The sequence below is a fragment of the Rhinoraja longicauda genome, chromosome 10 (assembly GCF_053455715.1).
Source record: "Rhinoraja longicauda isolate Sanriku21f chromosome 10, sRhiLon1.1, whole genome shotgun sequence".
Lineage (NCBI taxonomy): Eukaryota > Metazoa > Chordata > Chondrichthyes > Rajiformes > Arhynchobatidae > Rhinoraja > Rhinoraja longicauda.
The window spans coordinates 11,253,839-11,281,831 of NC_135962.1; the positions used below are offsets into that span (position 1 = coordinate 11,253,839).

The following is a 27,993-nucleotide window of genomic DNA, read 5'->3' on the forward strand; positions in this document are numbered from 1 at the left end:
TAAATTTACCCTCATCACCATCGGATTCACCCGTCTCACCTGCCATCTACACAACATCAAACATCAACAGTGCACTGTAGGGTATATTGCTACATACAGCAATTGTTTCTCATCTTTTCTTCCTTAGGATTACTCTAGAGGTCCTTCTACAGTTGTACCGGGCCCTGGTGAGACCGCACCTGGAGTACTGTGTGCAGTTTTGGTCTCCAAATTTGAGGAAGGATATTCTTGCTATGGAGGGCGTGCAGCATAGGTTCACTAGGTTAATTCCCGGAATGGCGGGACTGTCGTATGTTGAAAGGCTGGAGCGATTGGGCTTGTATACACTGGAATTTAGAAGGATGAGGGGGGATCTTACTGAAACATAGAAGATAATTAGGGGATTGGACACATTAGAGGCAGGAAACATGTTCCCAATGTTGGGGGAGTCCAGAACAAGGGGCCACAGTTTAAGAATAAGGGGTAGGCTATTTAGAACGGAGATGAGGAAGAACTTTTTCAGTCAGAGAGTGGTGAAGGTGTGGAATTCTCTGCCTCAGAAGGCAGTGGAGGCCAGTTCGTTGGATGCTTTCAAGAGAGAGCTGGATAGAGCTCTTAAGGATAGCAGAGTGAGGGGGTATGGGGAGAAGGCAGGAACGGGGTACTAATTGAGAGTGATCAGCCATGATCGCATTGACTGGCGGTGCTGGCTCGAAGGGCTGAATGGCCTACTCCTGCACCTATTGTCTATTGTCTATTAAAGCTATATGCATTCTTATGATAGTTTATTTTTTACAATTGCCTAATGTAATTTTCTTTTAAGTTTTTGTTAAAAGTAGCATGAATGTATTTATCGCTGATATAGTAACCATTGAACCTTATGAACCACCCTTCAAATTACCGCCATTAAATATAATGATACATGCAGTAATAATTTTCACTGTCGCCAGTCCTCATCGCCTGCGATAGCATTATAATCTCTGTCACCAAGACAAATGAGGGGGTCTTTCATGAGGACGAATCCTCGGAAAGCATCCAACCCTGATGTTATACTTGGCTGTGTTCTTAAAACTTGTCTGCAAAAATTCCAGCCAGTTGGTCTGTACATCTTCAATCTCTCATCACTAAGGTGGTCCGAGATTTCCACCCGCTTTAAAAGGGTATGAAATGGTACTGGTCCCCAAGAAGAGCAAGGTGACGTGCCTCAATGACTGCCGTCTGGTGGCACTGACATCTGAGGTGGTGAAGAGCTTCCAAAGGTTGACCAAAGGTAAAGATGGGCATGAGAGAAACTGTCCAAAGGTTAAAAATACTCAATAAATAACCAAAATCCCAGTGTCCTTTGGACACTGACAAATCGATATACTTGCCCCATATACTTGATTGGATGCGATGAAGGGAATTGGGATGAGCTTGAATTAAGTGAAAAGACTGCCTCAAGGTCAGGGTGAGATAGAGTTTTTGTAGGATTTTGATTTCACTACCTGCAAAGTTGGTGGAAACAATTAAGGTGCTCAAAAAGGAAGTGGATGGGTGAGACAATGGGGAAAAGGATTTACATAATTGCTTTCCCATGAGCAGGCACAGTCTCAATGGGCTATATAGCTTTCTGTACCTTAATAATGTTATGATTTAAATATTAAAAAGGTGGTTAATAAAGTACATCAGGATAAACATTCCTGTGGCAGGAGCATAATCAGAGGGGAGTTATTTACAGAGCAAGATTTAGTTATCTGGAATGCATTAAATAAGTTTTTTTTTAAATGGGAAATTTAGTACCTCTAAAAATACTTGAAGTAAATTGCAGGGGTATTAAAAGAAAAGAGAATGGGATGTAGTGTATCAGAAAATGCCAGCAGGCAAATAAAGGTTGAATGAGTTCTTTCAGTCTTTGAAAGTGGTTTCTTTAATATATAAATTCCAGACATCCAAAAGCTTTGCATCACAAGCTCACGTTCCATTGGAGGCTCAGGGCCAAGTGCTGATAAATGGGATTGACATGGTAAGGTACTTTTCAGCTGGCACATACACAATGGCTGAAAGTCATGTTCCGGTTCTCTATGACTAATGCATGGATATTAAAGCAAAATAACATGTGCAGAAGAGTAGATTTGAAGCATCAGTTCTCAAATCGCTCCCATTAGTTTACAGTTAACCTATGCTCTGCCAGCCATAATCTACAATGACCCAAAACATCACCTATTCCTTTTCTCCAGAGATGCCTCCTGTCCCACTGAGTTACTCCAGCAGTTTGTCTATCTATCATATAATGGCTATCTATAAAATTTCCCCATGTCTCAAGGAGCTTGGAATTCCAGAGAGGCTGATAAGAGTAGACATAACTGATTGGTGAAGCATTGTCATATTCATGCAAAAAAAAAAACACATTTCAGTTCCAATAAGCAGGTGAATAACATCCTTGGTCAGTTAGGCAACCTCTATTGGTCTTGTGGCAAAATTATAAATTTTGCAGGAACTAAAATGGTACCGTAATACAGGATGCCCAGCAGACACTGACGTATCCAAAGGTCATATCCAATGCTGCCCCAGGAAAATAATGCAACATCCTCACTGCTTTGAGGAGTCCATCACCCAGAAGCAAACAAGGACTATGGAGCAATCCTCGCAACAAATGCTCCACCGCCTAATGCACCTCCTCGCCCTCCACCAAAGCTCCTCCCCTCTCAAAGTTACTCCTCCCCCTGTCCCCCTCCCAAAAGTTCATCCGCCCCCTCCTAAATGCCCCCCGCCCCCCCCCCAAAGTTCCTCCCACGGCCAAAATAGCTCTTCTTCCCACCCCCAACGTCCACCTCCTCACCCCCTTCCCCGGCCGAAAGCTCGTCTCCTGCCAAAAGCTCTCGCCCACCCATTCGCCCAGGCAGGCTTTTCTCAACCACCAATCTCAGCCCCTTTGGATCTGATGTAACTGCACCCTGAGGACTAGCGCCTCGGGGGTTGATGTTGGGGGAGAGAGCCCAACCACCCACGGAATGAAAGTAACTGCAGAATCTACCCACCCTGTTCCCCAGCGCTGCGCGTTCCACCTCTCGCCCGCCGCCGTGGAAGAAAACAACGCGCGTCCGGCGCCGCTCCTGACCAATGCCACTTTCCGCTGGCGCGGGGTCGCGCTTAAAGGGGCGACTGGAGCGGGAGCGGAAGCGGCTCAGAGCCATTGGCGCCGAGTAACGGCCACCCATCGTTCAGGGGCCATTGGCGCGGTTCAACCGCCGCCCCTCGTGCGGGGCCATTGGCGCGGTTCAACCGCCGCCCCTCGTGCAGGGCCAGTGACGCGGTTCAACCGCCGCCCCTCGTGCAGGGCCAGTGACGCGGTTCAACCGCCGCCCCTCGTGTAGGGCCATTGTCGCGGATGAACCTCGGCCAGGGGAAGGGCGGGCGGGCAGTATTGGTGAAGAGGTAGGGCCTGTCTACGGCGCCTTCTGGATGGAGATCTCATGGTGGCGGGAATTGTGGAGGAGTAGGGCTTCATCCAACTTTGTTCTAATTGTAATTTCCATGTCAACTAACATCCATCAGAATCACCATCCACCCCATAAGCCGTCGAACACAACATATAATCCTCTGACATTTTCACCACCTCCAACTGGATCCCACCAACAGCCACATCCCATCACCACCCTTTTCTGCTTTCTGCAGAGACCGTTCCCCCCTGGTTAACTCATCCCAAACCACCCCCTCCCCAGGTGCTCTCCCCTGCAACCGCAGGAGATGCAACACCTGTCCCTATATCTCCCACCTCGACTCTGTCCAAGGACCCCAACAGTCCTTTCAGGTGAGGCAGAGGTTCACTTGCACCTCATCTACTGTATCTCCGTGGACTCTATAGGGGAGACCAAGCTCAGCAGGCTCAGCAATCGTTTCACTCAACACCTTTGCTCAGTCCGCCTAGACCTACGTGACTCCGGGTTGTCAAACACTTTAACTCCCCGTCCCATTCTCATACTGACCTCTCTGTCCTGCGCTGCTTCCACTGTCAGAATGAAACTCAACGCAAATTGGAGGAACGACACCTCATATTTCACTTGGGCAGCTTACAACCCAGCAATATGAATGAATTTTGATTACTCCAACTTCAAGTAACCCTTGCTTTCCCTCTCCCTCCCCCATCCTAGTTTTCCAACTAGTTCTACTATCCTGATTAAATATTACTAATTGTATGAGGTGTTGTCACCTTCTCCATTGCTAACAATGAACTATTCTACATTTTCTTAACAACCTCTGCTTTGATCTGTTGTTTTCATACTCTCCCCTTCCATATCTCTAAACTCCATCCCCCTTGACTCAGTCTGCAGAAGGGTCTCAACCAGAAATGTCACCCATTCCTTCTCTCCAGAGATGCTGACTGTCCCGCTGACTTACTCCAGCATTTTGTATCCATCAGAATCTCTGGTGGTAAAGCCTCAGTGATGTTTTATTTATTCTCTTATGGGTTGCGGGGCCTTGCTGGCAAGGCTGATGTTTATTTGCAAACAAAACACAAGAGCTATTGGAGGAACTTAGCTGTCGAATATCATCTACGGCAGGGAGAGAAAGAACTGCAGATGCTGAAATTTTGTACTCTCAACACTTTGCGATCTGTGGTGAGGCAATGGACAGTGTTTTTTTTCAGTTGGACCCTTCATCTGGAACAACATTTATTTGACATAAGGACAGGAAAGTTTTAGAGGGATTTTGTTTAAATATGGGGAAATGGGATTATTTTAGAAGTACTCCTTGGTCAACATGGCCAAGTTCGGCCGAAGGGCTGTTTCAAGTCAAGTCAAGACAGCTGAGGAAATTCAGAGTCTCTCTGAGGATCCTTCAGTGCTTCTACTCTGGGGCTGTAGAAAGCATCTTGTTCGGCAACATCTCAATCTGGTTTGGTAACTGTTCTGCCCAGGACAGGAAGGCTCTGCGGAGGTTAGTGCGTTTGGCTGAACGCACTATGGGAACTACACTCGCCCCCCTGCAAGACCTATACATCAGGAGGTGCAGATCCAGAGCCAGCAACATTATGGAGGACCCCTACCACCCCAGCAATGGACTTCCAGCTGCTACGGTCAGGCAAACGCCTCCGCTGTCACGCTGTGAAAACAGAGAGGATGAGACGGAGTTTCTTCCCACAGGCCATCAGAACTGTTAACTCATATCACCAGGGACTAATTTACTGTATTAATTTTTTTTTGTGTTGTGTCTTTTAAAAAAAAAAAATCTATTCTGTTTGGTAGTTTTAGCACAATCTGCAGGCATTGCCACTTTCATTTCATTGCACATCTTGTATGTGTATGTGACAAATAAAGAAGACTTGACTTGACTTGAACAAAATACTTAACATACTGAAAACATGAAACAAAGACAGGATGTTTGGCATGTCAATTGGCGTCTGTGGAGAAATAAACTTAATGTTTCTGGTCAATGTCCGCACCAGAGCTGGGTAAAGTTGAAAATTGGACAAGGTTGGAGAGAAGTGAGGGTGAGGGAAAGAACAAGGGGTACATTTGTGAAAGAGCAGAAGGCAGAAGAGAGTAAACAATAAATGGGAACGCAAGTTGCATTTGAACCACAGAAATGCCGTGCAATAACGATATCCAACAAAAGAAACCAACAATCACCTGACATTCAATGGTGTTACCATTACAGAATCCCCCATTATCAATATCCTAGGGGTTATCATTTGACCTGAAACTGAACTAGCGTAACCATATATACCATGTAAGTGAAAGGCTAGGAATCCTGAAGCAGGTAGTTCGCCTCCAAATTCCCAAAGCGTGTCCCCTATCTACAAAGTTCAAGTCAAGAGTCTGATGGAATAATCTCCATTACCTCGATGAGTGCATTCAAGAAGCTTGATATCATAATGGATATAACAGCTTGCTTGAGAGGCACCCTATCCACAACCATCCACCTCCGACACACGTTAGCAGTAATTTGTACAATCCACAGGATGTACCGCAGCAACTTGCTATTTCTCCTGAGACAGCACCATCCACACTCCTAACCTCTACCAGCTTGAGGATCATGAGCAGCAAATGCTGGCTAACTCCACTTCCTGAACTTGCCCTCCAAGCCACACACCATCCTGACCTGAGAATATATTGTTCCCTCACCATTAGCTGGACAAAATCCTGGAGCTCCCTCCCGAACAGCATTATGGCACACCCACATCTCAAGGACTGCAGCAGTTCAACAAGATAGCTCACCAAAACCTCTGGACATAGACACATGCTGGTTTATTTTTAAAAAGACATAGTGCTGGTGCAACTCAGCAGATCAGGCAGCATCTCTGGAGAACATGGATAGGTGATGTTTTGGGTGCGGACCCTTCAGAATGATTGCAGGAGAGAGAAGAAAGCTGGAGAAGAGGAGGGACAGGACACAGCCTGGTAGGTAATAGGTTGATACAAGGGAGGGGGGATTTTGATTGGCAAATGGTGGACAAAGGCAAGAGATGAAAGGACAGAAGGTGTGAGACAAAAGGTTTGAAAAGTTGCGAATTGTGTAGCTAGAGGAAGAAATGTAGGCGGAAGGGGAGGTAGAGGGGCAAAATAGGTATGAGCCACACCAAAGATGGTGAAATTGAGAGTAGGAGATAGCGTCTTTACAAGAAGCAGAATGGGAGGAAGCATAGTCCAGATAACTGAGAATCATTAGGCTTGTAGATAGTGAATGTTCTACCCTTTGTGATGGAAACAGAGAGATCATGAAAGGGGAGAGCGGTAGTCCAAGTGAATTTGAGGGCAGGGTAGAAGCTTGTGGTAAAGAAAATGAAATCAACGAGTTCCATGTGGTTGCAGAAGGCAGCCCTGATGTAATCGTTGATGTAGCGGAGAAAGAGTTGGGGGATGGTGCTAGTATACATTTGGAACAAGCACGTTTGGTTCAACGTAGTGGACAGAAAGGCAGGAAGTAATGGACAGTTCCAGTTCAAGGAAGAACCGGAGGGCCTTGAGATCTTCCTAGTGGGGGATGGATGTGTAAGGATGAAGAAAAGAGGGCCAGGAAAGTGAAAGTTATTGAAAAGTTGAAGGGCGTGTGAGGTGTCTCGAATGTAGGTCGGAAAGGACTGGACTCAATAGCATGGAATCAAAGTATTTGGAGATGAGTTCTCTGGGGCAGAAACGGACAGAAACAATGGGTTATGGATTTTGAGAAGGAGATAGAAGCAGGCAGTGTGGGGCTGTGGAGGGGAGAGGCCAGAGGTGATTAAAGCAGAAACAGTCTGGGAGATGATGGCCTGGTATTCATCTGTGGGGTCATGGTCAAGGGGTAGATATGAGGAACTCTCCGAGAGCTGGCCTCAGCATGGTAAAAGTAGTCTGCGGCACTTTCCTTGTTGGTGGGTTTAATAACAATGTTGGGATTGTTGCTGATTGAGCAAGAGGGCTGTGCATTCAGAGGGTGTGAGATTGGAGAAGGTAAGGGATGTGGAGAAACCAAGAGGGTTGATGTCACGCTGGCAGTTGGAAATAATAAGGTCCAGAGAAGGTAGAAGGCTGGCAGAGGAGAAAGAATGTTGGATCCGGGAGAAGGGTTTGTCACTGGGCAGCAAGGAATCTTTACAAGATAAAAAGCCCCGGAGGTGGAGGCGATGGAAGAAGAGATGAACATCATAGAGGGCTGGGAACTCAATGAGGTGTGGATGTAGGGATACAAAGGTAAGGCCTCTGTTGAGGACTGACAGTTCTGCATCAGAAAGAGGGAGGTCAGGGGGGATGGTGAAAACTTGACAGGGGTAAGGACTCCACGTAAGGAAGTGCTTCCTGATGTCACCCTGGACAGTATGGTTTGAATCCTATTCACTCCCTTAGTTCTGAATATTCCTGTCAGAGGAAATATTCTGTCTCCCTTTTTCCTTTCATTATCATTTAGCACCTCAATTACCATACCCCTTTACCTTCTGGATCCAGTGCTTCGTGGTCCCATATTTTTAGTCTTTGGATCACCCTGGAGCCGGGGGTCATGCAGCGCAAAGAGGCACTTCAACCCACTATGTCTGTGCTGGCTATAAAAGTATGTGTAGGAAGGAACTGCAGATGCTTGTTTAAACTGAAGATTAACGCAAAAAGCTGGAGTAACTCAGCGGGTCAGGCAGCATCTCTGGAGAAAAGGAATAGGTGACATTTTGGGTCGAGACCCTTCCTCAGACTGAGAGTCAGGGAAAAACACTACCTGCCTTTGCTAATCCCATTTTCCAGCACTCAGCTTGTGGTCTTTATGCTAAGGTATTTCAAGTGCATTGTGAATGTCATGAGTTTTTCTGTCTTCTTCACTCCATTCCAGATACCAACCGCCATTTGAGCACAACATTTTTTCATCAAACATCTATATTTTATCTGGTCCAGAAGGGGGGGATAAGATAAAAAAGAGGCTGTGGCCAAGTATTGAATTGCAAGCTCTGCTAAACCGATAAATAGTAAGTTGTTATAGTCCGGAGTGCAGACTGGATTAGTGCTATACAAAGAAAAACAATGGGTAGACAAGACCAGTGATGCCTTATGATGGCAGGAATCTCTCCTGCTGAGAGATTTGCAAGCCAGCCTTCCCTATGTCTTTTCGTTCCTTGTTCCACAACAACCCATCTGTTTTTCAATGACATTGCATCTTTCTACTCAATACAAGTCATCCCCTTCCCATGGTATCTCCTCTGTTCCATGACTTTTCATCCCCCTGACTCTTGGCATGGAAGATTTCAATGAGTTGGTAAAATGGACAGAACAATGGCAGATGGAACCTAATCCTGCTTAGTACAACGTGATGCATTTTGGGAGGACTAATTAAAGTAGGACAAACATGAATAGAAGTGCCTTATGAAGTATTGAGGAACCAAGGGATTTGAAATGCAAATCTAAGGATCCCTGAAGGTGGCAGCGCTGGTAGATAAAATGACGATGAAAGCTATTAGGATAGTTGCACTCTTCAGCCAGGGAACTGAATATTAGAGCAGGGGAGTTATGTGCAACTTAGTTAAACATCAGTTGGAGTAAGGTGTGTATTTCTAGTCACTACATGTTCGTGATTGCGCTGGTAAGGATGCAGAGGAGATTGACCAAGATGTTACATGGGATGGAACATATCAGTTGTGAGGAGGCTGGATAGGCTGAGTTTGTTTTCCTTGGAGTGAAGGAGTCTGAGGGGATGACCTGATTGAAGACTGCACAATTATGAGAGCAATTATAACAGCATGTTAACTCTCTTTCACTTAGCATGCTACCTTCCTTTTCCACAGGAACCGATCTCCCAGTCTCATTGCAGTTCCCATTAAATCAAAACCCTGTCAAATTTGGAACATATCCTCAGCCTCTGGGAATGAATGATAAATCTGCAAACATTCCTGACAGAAGTCCATGAAAATGATGGGGGCAGTGGATGGGTGGGGGGATTACATGAGTTGGGTAAAGTTGCATTTACATAACTTGGAACTGCAAGTTGATTGCTTATTAAAGCTGGGGACATAAAAGCAGGCTCTCTCTCTGACTTGATAAGAGTGACTGGCTTCATTGAGTCATAGGGGAGCCGAGAAATGAACCTTTCAGCTTAACTTGTTCATGCTGACCTGGATGCCCCATCCAACTAGCCTGCGCCTGGCCCATATCTCTCTAAACCCTTCCTATTCATGTGCCTGTTCAAATGTTTTTCAAATGTAGTTATTGTACCTGCCTCAACTGCTGTTTCTGGCATCTCGTTCCATATACCCACTACCCTCTGTTGGAAAAAGTTCCTCAGGTTCCTATTGAACCTTTTCCCTTTCACTGAAACCTTACCCTCTAGTTCTAGATTCCCCTACCCTGAGACCCTGGGTCATGTGAAAAAGTCGGGATCCAGGCACAGCTGAAAGCCAGCAAGGTTTGGTGTATTGTCAATAGACAATAGGTGCAGGAGGAGGCCATTCGGCCCTTCAAGCCATTCAATGTGATCATGGCTAATTATTCTCAGTCAATACCCCGTTCCTGCCTTCTCCCCATACCCCCTGATTCCGCTATCCTTAAGAGCTCTATCTAGCTATCTCTTGAATGCATTCAGAGAATTGGCCTCCACTGCCTTCTGAGGCAGAGAATTCCACAGATTCACAACTCTGACTGAAAATGTTTTTCCTCATCTCAGTTCTAAATGGCCTACCCCTTATTCTTAAACTGTGGCCCCTTGTTCTGGACTCCCCCAACATTGGGAACATGTTTCCTGCCTCTAACGTGTCCAACAGTCCTTAACATGTCCTAGTGGGTTTGTCGTATTTCCACAAATTCAGTATAGAGAAACTAACTGAGCTGGATGATCAGCCATGATCATATTGAATGGCGGTGCAGGCTCGAAGGGCCGAATGGCCTACTCCTGCACCTATTTTCTATGTTTCTAATAGATCATACAATCAGCATGACACTCAACTCTCCAAGTATTATCAATATTTGAAGGATTCCTTTTAATTGTGCATGATGTAGCTATCATATTTTTTACCCGTTTATTGGAATTAGGGGTTGATTAGAGATAGTTAGCATGATTTTGTGCATGGGAGATAGTGTCTCATGAATGTTACATGTAACCGAGAAAGTTGATAGGGCAGGGCCATACAAATTGTCAATATGGACTTCATCAAGGCCTTTGATATGGTTCTGCATGGTAGGCCGTTCTGGAAGGTTAGGCCGCAACCGAACCAGGCAGAGCTAGCAAACAGAGTACAAAATTGGCTTCAAGGTAGAAAACAGAAGGTAGCAGTGAAAGTTTTCTTTTGACTGGAGGCCTGTGACTCGTGGGGTGCCTCAGGGATCGGTGCTGGACCCATTGCTCTTTGTCATTTACAGCAACGATTTGGATGAGAATATAAAAGGTATGCTTAGTAAGTTTGCAGATAACGCTTTTAACAAGTTGTTATAGACAGTGAAGTGGGTTAACAAGAATTGCAAGAGGATCTTAATAAGCTGGGCAAGTGGGCTGGGGAGTGGCTATTTGAGTTAATTCAAATGAGTCAGTAAGGTGTTGCATATTTAGAAGTCAAACCAGGGCAGGACGTTCACAGTGAACGGCGGGGCCATGGGATGTGTTGTAAAGCAGAGAGTTCTGGGAGTATAAGTAAATAGTTCACTGAAAGTAGTGTCACCGGTAGATAGGATGGTGAAGAAGCCTTTTGCACATTGGCCTTCATCAGTCAGGGAATTGGGTATAGAAGCCGGGACATTATGTTACAGTTGTAAAATACATTGGTAAGGCTGTGCTTGGAAGTATTGTATTCAGTTTTGCTCACTGGCTAGCCGAAAAATGCCATTAAACTGTGTAGAGTGCAGTGAAGATATAGAAGGATATTGCCACGTCTTGAGGACCTGAGCTGGAGGGAGAGGTTGGACAGACTAGGACGTTATTCCTTGGAGCGCAGGAGGCTGAGGGAGTGATCTTGTAGAGGTGTATAAAATCATGAAGGGATAGGGCGAATGCATGGATTTTTTTTCCCGCTGTATAGAAGTGTCAAGAACTAGAGGGCTTTGGTTTAAGGAGCGAGGGGAAGATTTAATAGGAACTTGTGGGGTAACTTTTACACACAGAGGATAGTGGGCAAATGGAACGAGCTGCCAGAGGAAGTAGTTGAGGCAAGTACAATAACAACATTTAAAAGATACATGGATAGGAAAGGGTTTTGACCAAATAGGGGCAAATGGCATTAGTTTAGATAGGGCATCTTGGTAGGCTGGGACAAGTTGGACCAAATGGTCTGCTATTGGTATGTAAAAAGCTATTGACGGACAGCCCCTAATGAGATGCACAAAACTGCCAAAAAAATCTGACTGGTGTATTATCACCCTGGTAGATCCAGTTCATTTGATAACACACCCACTTGTGCCTGTGGGTTTTCGGCTACAAAATAAATGTACTGTCATGAAAAAACGCCATTAGTGCGTGTCACGTGTGCATGTTGCAATATGTTACATTAGAAATACGGACTAAGTACAACTCCCACTCACAACTCCCACGCCTTCGGACTATCTGGAAGCAAATGAAACTAAACGTGATATCATTGAAAAGTTAAAGATAAGGATCCGGGTAGTTTCAGTGCTGATGAACGGGCATAGCGACAAAGAAACATCACCATCAGCGTGCTTCCTCAATGCAGCAGAGAGTCTGTAAGAGTATTTACATTGACACGATTATAATCTGGGTGATTCAACATAATTGTGCAGGTTTCTTCCACCCGATCCAGGTTATTCATCCCAACCAAACCACAGATGTTTCCACAATTCGCAAATGTGCAAATACGAAACGTAACGAACCCCGTGCAACTTAAAACACTACGATTTAAAGTGTAACCGTGCAATATTAAAAAAACAACGCTCAAAAACTGGTCACGGGATAATCCCTGCCCAAAGCAACAAGTTTACCAAGTCAGCCGGAATGAAATCGTGGGCAAGTCCAAGTTGTGAAATAGCAACTGCCTGCGGCTCCCTCGAGACAAGGCTGCGTGGGCCAATGCACTGTCCAGAAAATAGTTCTTTATTTTTAGTGGCGCGGGGAGGGTGCTGTCGTGCAGTCGCAGAGCAAAAATAAATTATGCATGAAATAAAAGGGAACAAAACGACGAATAAGAAATGAAATCTAGAGATTGAGACAGTGTTGTTCCCCCTGCAGCCTGACTCCTGCTTTGACGTCACCGCATAACTTTTAACGAGACGCAGTTTTCTTAACTAGGAAGTGAACGGACACCCTTTGCTTTGCAGACAAAGTTCTGGATTGAGAAACTTCTGGCGATTTGCAGGGATTACTGACGCCTGCGAGTGTGTAAGTTGGCGGACGCTTTATGTCTTTTTTAAACTTTATATTCGAATGTGGACACAGCCTGCAAAAATGTTGCAAATTTTCCTTGCGTGGGTCGATTCGAGCGATTTTCTGTCGCTAGTGTACGCGGACTGAAACTGACGTGAGCAGGTGACTCGAGTTTGCAGGCACAAGTTGGAATTGTTTGGGTTGGGGGATGCCAGGGTGGCTGGCGTTGGTGAAATAGTTATTTAATCTGTCGTCATAGATACATTTATAATCTCTGCCCCCACACCCCAGTTAGTTTCAATTCTTAAAATTAACTGGTTAATTCAAAGGTTGTTTGCAAAAGTTCGCGTTGCATAAATTCTGTGCTTTGAATACTTTTTTGAAATGACGTTTTATCTTAAAAATATTACCTGAAATTTAATTATTAAACCCGGGTAGCTTCGCATTTAACACTTTGTCCTGAGTTTGATTGCCCCTCTAAATTTGCTCTTGCAAATTTACTTCAACTGAACCCGTGTAAGTAAGTCACTGAGCGGAAAGTCCCGGCATGTTTACGGGATTTAAAAGGGCCTTGTGCCATTTTCTGACGGCAGCAGGAAGTAGTCGTGGAATATCACAAAGCATTTTTGTTCTATATGTGGGGAATTTGCGGTTATTTCTGCATTGAGCATCTTGCAAAGTATTGGGGAAGGGGGTGGAGGAGGCGGGGAGGGGAGGACGGAGAGGTAGATTGTGTTGTGCACAGAAGATGTGCAATTGTCAGATCGCCCTCCCCCGCGAGAATGTGCAACAATGTTCGCTCAGCCCTCGATGAGGTAAACTATGACTCAGCCTGCCAAATGTAAGCTCACCACAGCATTGCGATGGTGAGAGCGGATGCATCGAGTTGTTGGGGACGTGCTGCATTTCCAAACTATTTTTCAGCCTTGAGGGAAGACTGCTATCTGCTGCATGCCTTTGGGACGAGAACATTACACAGGTATCTTTGTCCATAAAGCCCCAGTACCGTCATAGATTTCTGGAGGGAACAAAAAGTTTAAAAATGCATTGATGCCTGTCTGGATATTTTTGGTAAGGTTGTGTATTGTACACCAACATCTCTTTAAATAATGTTTTAAAATCTTCGCTTAAATTGCAACTTGACACCACCGTGTCAGAGTTTCCAGGCGGTTTCAGCGTGATTTCACCTGATGAGTTGGCCTCAGTTCTGAGTGCCGATTTGGACGCTTGGGGATGTGCATGACTCTTAGGTTACCCGGTGCCTTCGACACTGCCGCACTCAAGCCGCCGGATCACTATTAAAGACCCGCCCGGCACTGCACTCGCCGCCCCCGGCACGGACGGGAAAAACACAGCGTGTTTCGACACCGTGCGTGGGTGGCTGCCTTGAGCGTAGTATTGAGATTTCTTTGGGGAGGTAGGAGGAAGTGGTTTCCTGCGTTGCAATGCAAAAAGGAAAAGTCCCGACAGTGCAACAGGAACGCACTGGTGATAATATCTGTTCTAACATGGGTTTTTTTACGGCACGGTCTGGGATTTGCCGATTTAGGACTGAGCTGTGGCGCAAAGCTTCATATTGAGGAGACTTTACTTCTAGTTCACACCGGGATGGAATGTGTGGAGTTTGGTTCTGCATTTATTCACTCCAGCTCCGTTAACATCTTGCATTGCAACCCCCCAACAAATGTACCAACACGGAGGTGCTCAAGGGCTCCCGTTTTGGCACAAAACATGCAGGGTAACGGCTACGCTGCAAAGGGGAGGGGGGTCGTTATACTGTATTGGCTCCATGGGGCACTAGGAGACCAAACAGGGACTCCCTTCAACCCCCACCCCACATTAACGCGTATTGAACAGGCGGTGATTTGGTTGCACGTTTCAACCAGACTCGGCAATCTCCAACATTGCAACACTCCATCCGTATTGTTACCAAAAGTCTATATAGAAGAGAAGCAGAGAGTTATTTTTCGTAGACACAGGAACTACAGATGCTGTTTTAACAAGGAAAGACAATGTGCGGAGTTATTCCAGCACTTTGGCTTGAGTTCATCTAACCTGATGTGAACACTGCTTGTTCTGTAGCTCTGGTATTAGAATTCAACTCTGATCCAAAGCATATGAAAGCTTCCAACAGTTCATCGCAAAAAAAACAGCCCACCCCCTCTACAAAAGGTTGTGAGCACACACCATCAGCTTCTTCCTTGCTGCTTTTAATATATTCCTTTATTTGTCCCACACTGAGGAAATTTACAGTGTTACAGCAGCAAAGTGGATAGCAAGAGATCATTCATTATAAATAAAAAAGACAAGGATAAATTGTCATCAGTTTACTGTGTATTCCTTAACTGTTACTGTTGACTCATCTGCTGGGAGCAGTGCTGGTTGTGCAGTCTCACAACAGCGGGAAGGAAGGACCTCCGATATCTCTCCTTCACACACTTGGGGTGAAGGAGTCTGTCACTGAAGGAGCTACTCAGTGCAGTGACAGTGTCCTGCATGGGGTGGAAGTCGTTGTCCAGCAGCGATGTTAACTTTGCCATCATCCTCCTCTCTCCCACTGCCTGTACTGAGTCGAGGGGGCAACCCAGGACAGAGCTGGCCTTCCCGACCAGCTTATCAAGTCTCTTCCCCTCCGCCGCTGAGATGCTGCTGCTACAGCAGACCACTCCATAGAAAATGGCTGATGCAACCACCGTGTTAGAAACATAGAAAATAGGTGCAGGAGTAGGCCATTCGGCCCTTCGAGCCTGCACCGCCATTCAATATGATCATGGCTGATCATCCAACTCAGTATCTCGTACCTGCCTTCTCTCCATACCCCCTGATCCCTTTAGCCACAAGGGCCACATCTAACTCCCTCTTAAATATAGCCAATGAACTGGCCTCAACTACCTTCTGTGGCAGAGAATTCCACAGATTCACCACTCTGTGTGAAAAAAAACGTTCTCATCTCAGTCCTAAAAGACTTCCCCATTATCCTTAAACTGTAACCCCTTGTTCTGGACTTCCCCAACATCGGGAACAATCTTCCTGCATCTAGCCTGTCCAACCCCTTAAGAATTTTGTAAGTTTCTATAAGATCCCCCCTCAATCTTCTAAATTCCAGTGTTGTAGAAGGTCCTTAGGAGCGCCCCCTGCCCTCCAAAGGACCTGAGTCTCCTCAGCAGATAAAGTCTGCTCTGGCCCTTTTTGTATAGCACATTGGTGTTTTAGGTCCGGTCCAATTCATTGTTGAGGTAAACAACCAGGTACTTATAAGAGTCCATCCTCCTGATGTCCATTCCCTGGATGTTCATCGGTGTTGGGGGGACTTGCTGCGCCTGCGGAAATCTACCACCATCTCCATGGTTTTCCCTGCGTTGATCCGGAGGCGGTTCCGCTGGCACCAGTCCAGAACTTCTGTAGATAGCAGTTTGCAGAGCTGTGCCTGAAGTCCGCAGTGTACAAGGTGAAACAAGACTGTTCCCTGCGGAAGCCCTGTGCTGCAGACCACTATGTCCGAGACATAGTCCTTTGTCCTCACATACACAGCCAAATGGTCCTCTCATAAGCTAAACGCGTAGTATCTCCCTATCACCCAATCTGTCTCATTGTAGCCCTTGAATTTTTTAACTGCTCAATTTTCTCTGTAACACTATAATTTACACAGGTATTTTTCTCTCTGCGCTACCTGTTGTACTTGTGTATGGCTTGAATGTACTTGTGGATGGTATCATTTGAATGGATGGCATGCAAACATTTTTTTGCTGCATCTCAGTATATCAATGATAGACCAATATCCCCATTAAAATGTTTTAAGAAAAGTTGCACTGACAAGGAAGGGTGTTGAGAAGAAAAATATTTAATGCAGCCTGTCATGATCTGGGATGTGCTGAGTCTGTAGTAGAGGCAGATTTAGTTGTTTCAAGAGGGCTTGGATAAACTGTATGATCAGTAGCAGCTCCTCTTGGACAGTGGTCTGAATCTTGTTTATCTTGAATTCCCCATTGGATTTATTATGTGCGTTTTTGGACAATATTTGGAAATATCCTTCCTCTGACAACCATATCAGACCCCTTCATAATCTTAAAGAATGTTATCAGGTCACCGTTGGACTTCTCTGTAGAAAATAGCCTGTTTACTCTTTCCTATGTAATATTAACCCAGATATTTAATTTTGCATTTTATTCAATGTTGCTTTGTTCTATTTTGTAAGCTGGAGACTTGAAACATTGCACAGTATTCCATGTGTGTCAACAAGCTTGGCTTGATTTGACCGTTGGAACACATTGGAATTAGAAACAGCAATTGAACATGAGCTGGACCAGTGACTGACTCCTCCCATTCTCCCAGGCTGGAAGTGGAATTCCTGTAATGGTTGACAGTGAAATTGCAATAAACGGATGAAGTCATAATATGAAAGGTAGCCTGATGAGGCTTATCTCGTGTTACAGTGCTCCACTATGTGTCAGTTCTGTCACTCCTCTGCTTATTAAAAACAGAACATAAATAAAAAGAGGAGCAAGAGGAAGTTGTTCAGTCCTCCGACCCTATTCAATTGTTCAATAATTTCACGACTGATCCAATCTTGGACACAATTTCACTTTCCCACACATATTCCATATCCCTTGACTCCCCTGTAGTTGAAATGTCTGTCATTCTCTGCTTTGAATATATTCAATGACTCCACCCCCAAAACTTTGCGGGCTTGGGTTCCAGAGATTCATCACATCCGAGAGAATAAATGCCTCCTCTCTGTCGGAACTGAGTGACTCCCTGTTGTTTATGTCCTTTATAGAGTCAATCATAGGGGCTTTTGGTTTGCCATTGGGCTATATTTTTACATGGTTTGAATTCAATGACTGACTTAACTGAGGAAGTGCTGCATGGTCTCAGGCACTTCCAACAAGGTGTCAGTTTGAACCCTAGTCTGGCTGCTGAGTAAATATTTATGGTACTATTTATAGATTGGAAGAGTGACCCCAAGTGTACTACCACTGTTTGACCTCGTTCAGTACCACAGATGCCGTAGCCATTGTCATATTGTGGCATGTGGAAGCTTGCAGTATACATATTACGTTATCATTTCTACACTGATATAATTTCAAAAGCAAGTCCATGGCTATAAAATGCTTTTGTATGGTGGTGGTCAAGTTTGGTGGAGGAGGCAAATAAGATGTGTTTAAGAGGCTTTTAGATGGGCACATGAAAATGTGCAGGCAGATGAGATTAATTTAGCTTGGCATCATGTTTGCTGTATACATTGTGAGGCCTAAGGCCCTGTTCCTGTGCTGTATAGTTCTATATTCTATGGTTTAAGACTGAGAATGGTGCTTTGAAAATGCAGATTCCTGTTTCTAAGTGGCTTCTGGTGGTGTGCCAGACTAGCCTTAACCCACAATCTCCTGGCTTGTGATTCACGTCCCTGTCTCACAGTCTATGGGACTACTAATAGAATCTTTATGTAAGTTGCTCATGTTTTTGCAAGCATCAGGAGTTGGTTATAGAAGATTTGATCTCAGTACTAGCATTTTGAGGATTTATGCTGAGGTTTCCGTTGAGACCAAAGATCAGTATTTAATACATTAGACGTTCCTAATGAGATATAACATATGATCCAAGCACTGAAGGAGTTCAATGCCCCTGAGGCTCCCATCTGGGACAACTACTGCACTTCTAACTTGCACAAATGCTCAATTGGCCTGAAGTTATAAACAAAAAGACCTATAGGGTTGCCGATGCTAGTAATTAAAGGATATTTTCCAGTAGAACTACTGGAAGTAATCAATGATAGATTTGAAAAATCCTTTACCTCATATCTCTTGACCTTTTTTAACTGAATTGATTTTTTTTTAACTCTCAGTATCAGCTTGAGAAGGCCAGCATTGTTTCTGGGGAGAGAGTTACCGTTTTCACTTCCTGATAACTCTTCTGAACTACCGTGCTCTCTTTCTCAGCTAATGAGTAAGGATGGTTGGCATTTTAAAAAAAGTCCAATGTCTTCATGGTTTGAATGATGGTTATACATGAGGGATCCTTCTATGCACAGCAAAGTCCACAGACTATACTGAATAAACAGTTAATTGTTTTTGGACTTGGTGATAGCTAAGAAATGACAATTGTTCAGGTGTATCAATCTATTCCTAGCTTGTGGTGCCAGAGGAGATTTGAATCCAGTCAGTCAAGCAGAAGCAGCCTAGGCCCGAAGTAATTGTTTCATTGAAAGGATGCCTCGTTTTCCACTGCCCTCCTCCACAGCATGGCATTGAAGGAGATAATACACTGAAGACCTAAACTGGATCTTCTGACTCAGGCAGAAATGTTAGCAACTAACCACGAGAGACAGTGTACAAGAAGTAAGCATAGCACCAGAAATAATCACCCTCAAAGGCGGTTAGGGCTGTATATTAAATGCTGACTTTGCCATCAATGTCCACATCCCATGAGAAAAGGAAAGGTGTTGCATGTGGTATGTTTATGCATTTGGCACGTAGAGGACGTTTGCTGTAATGTATGCATTGTACAACAGCCGGTCCCATGGAGATACTCGTGCATTGTGTGATCAGTATGAAACCAAGAAGTAGGACATGCCACCACAAAATGCACAATGTATTATTCTAGTGCTAATGTGCAATTGTATGTTGGAGTTCAGCTCTGTGGTTTGTTGGCCTTGCATGCTTGTCACTTTCATGTTGGAGCTTAGAAGGACCCAGCATATTGCATTTCTTGAACTACACAAAGCCTTGTGTCTTGCACCATTTTTAACAGACTGCTAATGATATTAGTTACTCAATCATCTATTGTTTAAGATGGCAGCTGTGTTGTAACATGTATGATACATGATATATTACTTTCAATTTTACAGAAGAGCTGAAATTCCTTCAGCAGTTTGTTTTATTTTTGCTTCAGATTCCAGCATCTGCAGTCCCTTTGGTTGTTTAGTTTAGCGATACAGCGCAGAAACAGGCCATTTGGCCCACCGAGCCCTCACCAACCAGTGATCCCCACACACTAACACTATCCTACACACACTCGGGACAATTTACAATTTTACTAAACCATTTAGCCTAAATACCTGTATGGCTTTGGAGTGTGGGAGGAAACTGGAGCTCCCGGAGAAAACTCAGGCAGGTCATGGGGTGAATGTACATAGTCTGTACAGACAACACCCGTAGTCTGGATCAAACCCGGATCTCTGATGCTGTAAGGCAGCAATTCTGCCACTGCGACACCATGCCATCTTCTGGGGATGGATCTACTGAATTGCTCTGGTAGAGAACTGGTATGAACTGCAGATGCTGGTTTAAACCAAAGATATACTCAAAAAGCTGGAGAAACTCAGCGGGATGGACAGCATCTCTGAAGAGACGGAATGGATGACGTTTCGGGTTGGGTCTGAAGAAGGGTCTCGACCCAAAACGCCACCCATTCCTTCTCTCCAGAGATACTGCCTGTCTGCTGAGTTACTCCAGCTTTTTGTGTATATCACTGGTATGGACTAGATTGGTTGAATGGCCTTCTCTACTTTAACCAGCCTATGATTTTTATTTACTAATGCGGTAGTGGTATGCTCACTGAGATCCCACATGGCCTGAGATCTCTGTTTAGGATCTGCTGCTTTGCGCAAAACTGCTGGCCTTTTGCTCTTTAACTCAAGCTGTTGTCCCTGCAGTTAAACCTGTGGTGTTATACCCCTTGTGGCCTCCTGCAGTTTGCCACTTGATACTGGGAAATCTGCCTGCTGTATTTGTGCTGAAATTGCTGTAAATGCTCAGTTGGATTAGGAAACTCCTCTGGAAAGAAATGCAGAGTTTATATTTCAGCTTGATGAACATATTAGAGAGAATTCAATGACTTCATTTGTTTCATTAGAGTGGAATGACTTTGTGAGAGATGACTAAGTTATAGTAATAACACTAAGAAGAATACCAATAAAATAATTTTATTAATAATAAATAATACCAAGATAAGTATGGTGACTACCAACCCACTACAATTTGCCTACCGCCATAATATATGAGCAATTGATACGTTCTCTCTGGCTCTCCACTCTGCACAGAACCTCTTGGATAATAAGAACACGTATGTCAGGCTGTTGTTCATTGACTACAGCTCAATATCAACCCCATCGTCCCTTCCAAATTTCTTACGAAACTTGGGGAACTGAATCTTTGCAGATCCTTTTGCAACTGGATCCTTGACTTCCTCATCAACAGACCAGAATTGGTACGAATTGGCAACAACACGTCCTTCTCGATAACCATCAGTACAGGGGCACCTCAGGACTGTGTGCTCGGTCTTCTGCTCTACTCGCTCTATAGCCAAGACAGTGTTGCCGGCCACAGTTCCAACTCCATCTTTCAATTTACCTTGTTGGACGAATTACGGATTATGATGAATTGAAGTATAGATTGATCGTCAGATTGAATTGTGCCAGAACGACAACCTTGCTTTCAACATCAGTCAGACCAAGCAGCAGATTGTTGACTAGATGAGGAAAGCTGAGGATCCACAAACCTGTCTTTATCGACAGGTGGAGCAAGTCAATAAATTCATTTTCCTGGGTGTGCTTGTCTCTGGATATCTGTCCTGGACCCAGCCACATTGATGCAATCATAAAAAAAGCTCATCAACACTATTTTGGTATGTCAATGAATACGCTTTTGAATTTCTACAGGTGTACAATAGAGAGCATATTGACTGGTTGCATCACAACCTGGTTGAGCAACTTGAACGTCCAGGAACGAAGTAGATTTCAAAACATGGTGGACACTGCCCGGGCTGTCACGAATACTGACCTCCCCACCATGGAAAGGATCTATAGGAAGCGCTGCCGCAAAAAGGCAGCAAACAACATCAAGGACCCACACCACCATGGCCATGCTCTCATTTCACTCCTGCCATTGGAAAGAAGTAATAGGAATCTGAAAGCCATGACCTCCAGGTTTAGGAGCAGTGTCATTCCAACAACCATCAGCTGATTGAACCCTACAAATACCAAAAACTGTGTAAGGAGAAACTGCAGAAGCTAGTTTAAGCTGAAGATAGACACAAAAAGCTGGAGTAACTCAGCGGGACAGGCAGCATCTCTGGAGAGAAGGAATGGGTGACGTTTCGGGTCGAATCCCTTCAGACTACAAACTGTCTTGGTTGCACTGGGGACCGTACTTTTATTTTGCACCATTATTAATTCAGTTTTGAGATGCAGCATTTAAACTGGGCCTTTGACCCACTGAGTCCACGCCAACCACTGATCACCTGTTTTGCACTAGTTGTATGTCATCCCTCTTTCTTGTACACTCCCTACAAACTATGAGCAATTTACAGAGGCCAATTAACCTACAAACATGCACGTCTTTGGGATGTGGGAGGAAACCGGAGCACCCGGAGGAAACCCACGCTGTCAAAGGGAGAATGTGCAAACTCCATGAGGACAACACCTGAGGTCAGGATTGAACTCTGGTCTCTGGCGCTGTGAGGCAGCAGCTCTAGCTATGCCACTGTGCTTGTTGTTTTTTAAATTTATTTAGTGCACTTCTCTTTTGTTTGTTTTATTATGTTTTCTATTGAAGCTTGTGTTTACAGACTTGTTCTGCTGCTGCAAGCGTGAATTTCATTGTTCCTTTTTGGTATATATGACAAACATTCTTGACACTTGATTTTAAAAAAAATCAGATTTAACTGTAATCATTTTTCATGGTTTATGTTTAAAATTTTAACTAACTTTATTTTTATGCTTTTAATATGTGTTTTGGAGGAGTTTGTAAACACGGATGAGAATTCTAAACGCAAGCCATTGTTTAACAGAGTCACTTCAGGTCAGCAGTGTAAGATTGGGTGAGTGGGATTTGGATACAAGGTAGGACATGAGCATTAGTGGGAAAAATGACGGAGATCAGGCACATATGCAGTGGAGCAGTCAAGTTTGAAGGCAATGTCGATGGGTGCTCAAGAACATGCAAGTTGAGGCAGACGCAAAATCAAGCAGTGTTATGGAAGTGGAAATGTACAATTTGATGACACCAGTGCATGGCCTCAAGCTCCTTTTTGGGTCAGATGTGTTGACAAGATTGTAAACTATCTCATTCAGTTTCATACCCATGGTAGAGAGGGAGAGCTGACAGAAGGACAACGCAGTTTGTTCTGGGAACTTCAGGCTTGCCAGTGTTTCACTGGAGAACGTTTCTGCGTGTTCATTAAGCTTATTTAGGGCTCTGGAGGCGAGAACAGGTGGAACTGAGAATGGGAACTTATTACATTACAGTAAACCCTCGCTATAACGAACCACGGGGGGAGATGGTGTCTGTTATTACCGATTGCTATACGGGATTAATATTTACAGTATGCAAAACAATCAATAAACATACACCACACACAACACATACCACCACACAACAATCAATGCATTACTAAAAACCAATAAATATACACTACATAATAAACAGTAAAAGAAACAAAATACACTACCTTTGGACGGCACATTGATGCCGCAGTAAAGTTGCTACCTTACGGCGCCAGAGACGCATGTTCAATCTTGACCTCGGGTGCTCCCTGTGGCAGCGAGGGTTTCCTCCTCTTTTGTGGAGACGTGCAGGTTTGTGGTTTGGTTGGCAACTGCGGATTGTGTGGGTTGCTGGTTCTATCCTGCACACTGAGTTGTCCCCAGTGTGTGGGTTGGAGCTGGTGTGCCGGGGGCCCGTGGTTGGAACCGGGTCTCTGGCGCTGTTAGGTGGCTCTGCAGGCAGGATTCGAGGAGGTCAGTTGGGCTGTACATCTTTGCGGGGGTTGTGGGGGAGAGCAGGGGAGGTGAGGGTGAGAAATCCACGCTGTTACAATGTATTGGTCTTTGCAGGAACCACTGCGTTAGCTCTATACACACTCTAAATTGTCCCTAATGTGTAGGATAGAACCATGAGCCGAATTATGATTTGTCTGTGTGTAGGATACAACTAGTGTATGGGTGATCGCTTGGTGTTTCCACGCTGTATCTCTAAACTAAATGAAGCTAAAATCATTCCAAAACACTATTTAAATGTGTAGTTCTCCAAAGCATTTTAAATGCTTTTATTTGTACAGTAGTAAGGCCAGTAGAAGAAATGACAGCATCAATGTACAGTACCTGTATCTCGAAGTAAAGAAAACCAAGTATCTCTCCATCCAGCTAGTGGTCATTCCATGAAACAACGAACTCTTGTCTATAACAGATTCGGTCCACTTTAACTGAAATCCATTATAAAGAGGTCTGTTATTGCGAGGGTTTACTATACTGTTTGCAGGTTGTAGATGCGATGCATGAGGGAGTCAAAGGTATAGGCTCCAGAGATCAGGGCAGCACAGTGGTAGAGTTGCTGCCTTACAGAGCTAGAGACCCGGGTTCAATCTTGACTATTGGTGCTGTCTGTATGGAGTTTGTACATTCTCCCTGTTTCCTCCCACACTCCAAAGATGTACAGGTATTTTGGTTAATTGGCTTCGGTAAAATTGTACATGGTTCCTAGTATGTAGATAGTGGTAGTACATGGGGTGATTGTATCTATGTACAAAACTCTAATTTGTTTGTTTGTTCCTGAACTACAGCCAAAATGGTGCACGATAGTGTGACAATTTTAGGCCCACCTTACTCACCATCAGCATTTGGTGCTAATGGAGGAAGTTTCATTGAAATCGGTGTTATATTTTTAAAGTTATTCACATTTTAAAGTTTAAATCTATCTCGGAGGGAGGGAGGGAGGATAAGGGAGGTTGAGGGGGAGGGGAGGGAGGGGGAGGGTGGGGGGGGGGGGGAAGAGGGTGCTGCACCAATGAAGGAGAGGTTTGGGCCCAACTGGTCCACTTGGTCTATCTATAAAGTTGCTGTATCTCTAATGTCAAAAGGTATTTGTTTTGGTTGGGTTGGAATGCAAACCTACTGCTAATTTTCTGACTTCAATTAGATTTTAAAAATTGAATGGAGAGATTTTGGAGGAAGGCTGAGTCAAATCCTGAGGCAGACTGAGATGGACAATGAATATATTACCTGTCACTTTCATAGAGGATGTCATTAGTGGCTTTCATAATGATAAAATAACAATTGTGTGGAAAAATAAGCAGCAGATGGGGACAAATTGATCAGTGCTTTCAAAGATATGGAACCTCCTCTGCTGGAATATTCCATTTATATCATGTAAATAGAAAAAAATGCATGGTTAAATATAGGCAATGATATACCAGCAGATATATATGCATTTGCATAAATGCACACAACATCTGTAAGCATGAATGCACAAACACCCACACAGTATTTCAACAACTTGCATTTAATGTGATATTTTTCAAGAAGTGCAAGTTTGATGCAATTTTTCTGCAGTAAAAAGTTACTGTCTACAAAGAACCATCCCAGTGCTAAATCTGATTAAATGTGATTTCTAATATGGTGCAGACTTGGTTTACATAAAAAATAAATTGGACATTTCTTTACTAAATGGTAGACTGATCCAAAGTTCAAGGCAGATGGGATCCACGGTGGCTTGGTAGAGTGGATTCAAAATTAGCTAGGCCGTGGAAGACAGAGGGTAGTGGTGGAGGGTGTTATTTTTGATTCAAGATCTGCAACCCACAGTGTTCTGCAAGCATCGGTGCTGGGACACTTTCTGTGACATTGGACAAAAATGTAGATGGATAAGGTTGCATACAACACAAAAAATTGTGGAAGGTTGTCAAAGGATACAGCAGGACATAGACCAGTTAGAAAATGGGTGGAAAAATATCAGGTGCGGTATAACCGGGACAAATGTGAGCTTTTGCTCTTTGTGAGGTCAACTGTAAGAGGAGAGTATACAACTCTATGTAGAGCAGTATATATAAAGGTTGGACCCATAGGAGCTGTGCTAGTCCATAAGCTCCCTAAACGTGACAGCACAAGTGGGTAAGGTGGTAAAGTGTATTGCATAGATCTGGGTGTTGAGAATAAAATTCAGGAAGCAGTGTTGCAGATGTATAAAACTTGTTAGGCCAGATTTGAAGTATTGTATGTAGTTCTGCCCCTGCATAACATGAAGGACGAAGAGGGTGCAGAAGTGATTCACTGGGAGGTTACCTGGATTAGAGGATATTGCCAATAAAGAGATGTTGGATAAACTTGTTTTCTCTGGAGCATCAGAGGCGGAGGGGAGACCTGGTAGAAGTTTATAAAATTGAGAGAGGCATAACTAGTCAGAATCTTTTTACCGGGGTGGATATGTCAAATATTAGAGAGCATAGCTGCGATGGGAGAGTTGAACAGAGATCTAGAAGGCAAGTTTTTCTTCTTGCATGCAAATGGCAGGTATATGAAATGCAGTGATGTGGGTGGTGGTGGAAGCAGATAGCAACATTTAAGAAGCATTTAAACAGGCAAATGTAGAGTTTAAATTAGTATTATGGTTGCCAAAGACATTACAGGCTAAAGAGTTGTTCCTGCATTGTCCTGTCCCTTTTTTAAGTCACTGGTTTCACCACCCCCTTCAGACATTGTAGTTTTGATTGTACCAGGATTGTGTAGGAAGGAACTGCAGATGCAGGTTTACACTGAAGATAGGCACAAAATGGTGGAGTAACTCAGCGGGACGCACAACATTTCTGGCGAGAAGGAATGTTTGACGTTTCAGGTTGAGACGTTTCTTGTACCAAGTTTCTTTTGCCGAATTTTGTCGATTTGCCGTTATCTCATCTTCTTGTTGCCAACTCACTTACCCACGGGAACAGATTTTCTCCTCTTAGCCCTCAATTTTTAAATTACTTTAATTAGGAATTTCCTTCACATTCACAATTGTAATCGAAATAATCCCAGTGTCTCCAGTCCTTCCACACAACAGATTTTTTTGCTTTATTATTGGGGTAAGTTTGCTCTTTTTCTTTGCCTTGGCCTCTATCTTCCTTTTGGTGTGTGGCTCTCTCAATACAGGGGAGTTCTTTTACATGTGTTGAGCCAGTAGCTTTGTAATTATCTATTGGAACAATGGGTAGGAGTAATTTTGTGATGTCTTAATAGCAAATAGACCTGTTCAGATGAATGACTATAGAATGAACGCAATAAACTGCGGCACTTAGGAATTTCTTCTTGCCGAGGTTGGTGAATGTGTGGAATTCTCTACCCTGGAAACTTGTTGAGGCTGATCACCAGAGGTATTTAAAGTCAAGGGTCAAGTCATGTGCATCAGATATGAACCAGAACAATACAATTATTACTTGCTGTAGCTGTGCAGGCACATTTGATGCAACACTAATAAAAATGCAATAAATCATCATTCCAAGTAAAATGTACCATGATAATGCAAACAAAAGTACATGGAACAACCACAATAAAGTCTGTCGAGGAGGCAAATAAAGTTTTAAAAGATTGAGGAGTTGAAGACAATGGGAAAATTGGCATAGATGAGGAGTTGAGGCCTGGGATAGATCAATGACGATCATTTTGAGCGGTGAGAAGGCTTGATGCCTATTCCTGCTCTCTCTGAAGTCTGTGTGCTTTAGATGATCAAACTAACCTTTCGTCGTCTTGGTTCACAAGTTGATGCTGACAGTAGTTTCAAAGTAGTCCTCTTACCAGATTCTCCCACTACCTCCCATCCCAGGCAGACAAACAAAAGTAGGAGGGGTAACTATAATTCTCTTTGTAACTGAAGAAGCATCTGAAGGAGCCACAGCTGCTGTTGTGGCAAGCGCAGGGTATCTTGTTTCCACGGTGTGTTACCGTGGCAGCAGGACTGCTCTCTCAAGTTCAGGAATCTGATGTACGAAAGTTGTTCTGGAACCGAATGTGTATCAAATCACGTTCAGTGCTTGGGGTATAGTTTCATTATTTATTTCCTAGAATTGGTGGCTCTGTTGGGTCTATACATTGAAAGGACATACTGGGATTTAGACTTTGCCTTTTACGAACTAAGGGCACCTCAATGCTTTGCAGTCGGTGACTTGTCTCTGAAGTGTCGGCAGTGTTTTAACATTTTAAATCAAACAGTCAATAAATGTACCTCAAGATTCCACAGCCTGCAATGTGATGATGACGGTTGATCTGTTTTAGTCATGGGATAAATATCAGTTGGTGCAATGGCGAGAACTCCCGTGGTCTTCGTCAGAAGAGTGGTAGCAGACCTTTGTATCTATTGAGTAGTTTTAACGTCTCGCTTAAGGCACAATGGCTGAGAAACTCAGGTACATGGTGCTCTTTCTTCAAGCCTAGCATGCCTGAAAATAGCTCGGAGCAGAGTACCATCATGATGCAACAGTTTCTGTGTGCGATCATGTCAGTCTGAAAATTGACTGTTTAAATAAAGCTGG

The 27,993-nt window shown here is 44.0% G+C and overlaps 2 protein-coding genes across 6 annotated transcripts in view; one reads left to right on the forward strand and one right to left on the reverse strand.

Annotated features, from left to right (window-relative positions):
- ptgr2 (prostaglandin reductase 2) overlaps positions 1 to 12,380 on the reverse strand; it is a 40,369-nt gene extending 27,989 nt beyond the window's left edge. Inside the window, exon 1 of one of the 2 annotated variants that reach the window (XM_078406205.1) lies at positions 2,997 to 3,282. In XM_078406205.1, coding sequence (XP_078262331.1) covers positions 2,997 to 3,176 — 180 coding nt within the window. In that variant the 5' untranslated portion in view covers positions 3,177 to 3,282. Of the gene's footprint in view, positions 1 to 2,996; positions 3,283 to 12,335 lie in introns of those variants that run through there. The other variant, XM_078406206.1, reaches the window with a different exon arrangement.
- A 109-nt stretch (positions 12,381 to 12,489) lies between these two features.
- The window catches only part of mideasb (mitotic deacetylase associated SANT domain protein b), a 70,697-nt gene continuing 55,193 nt past the window's right edge, over positions 12,490 to 27,993 (forward strand). For 2 of the 4 annotated variants that reach the window (XM_078406207.1, XM_078406211.1), the window contains exon 1: positions 12,490 to 12,732. The gene's annotated coding sequence lies outside the window, so the exon portion shown is untranslated. Of the gene's footprint in view, positions 12,733 to 13,321; positions 13,697 to 13,725; positions 13,789 to 27,993 lie in introns of those variants that run through there. The other 2 variants (XM_078406209.1, XM_078406210.1) reach the window with 2 other exon arrangements.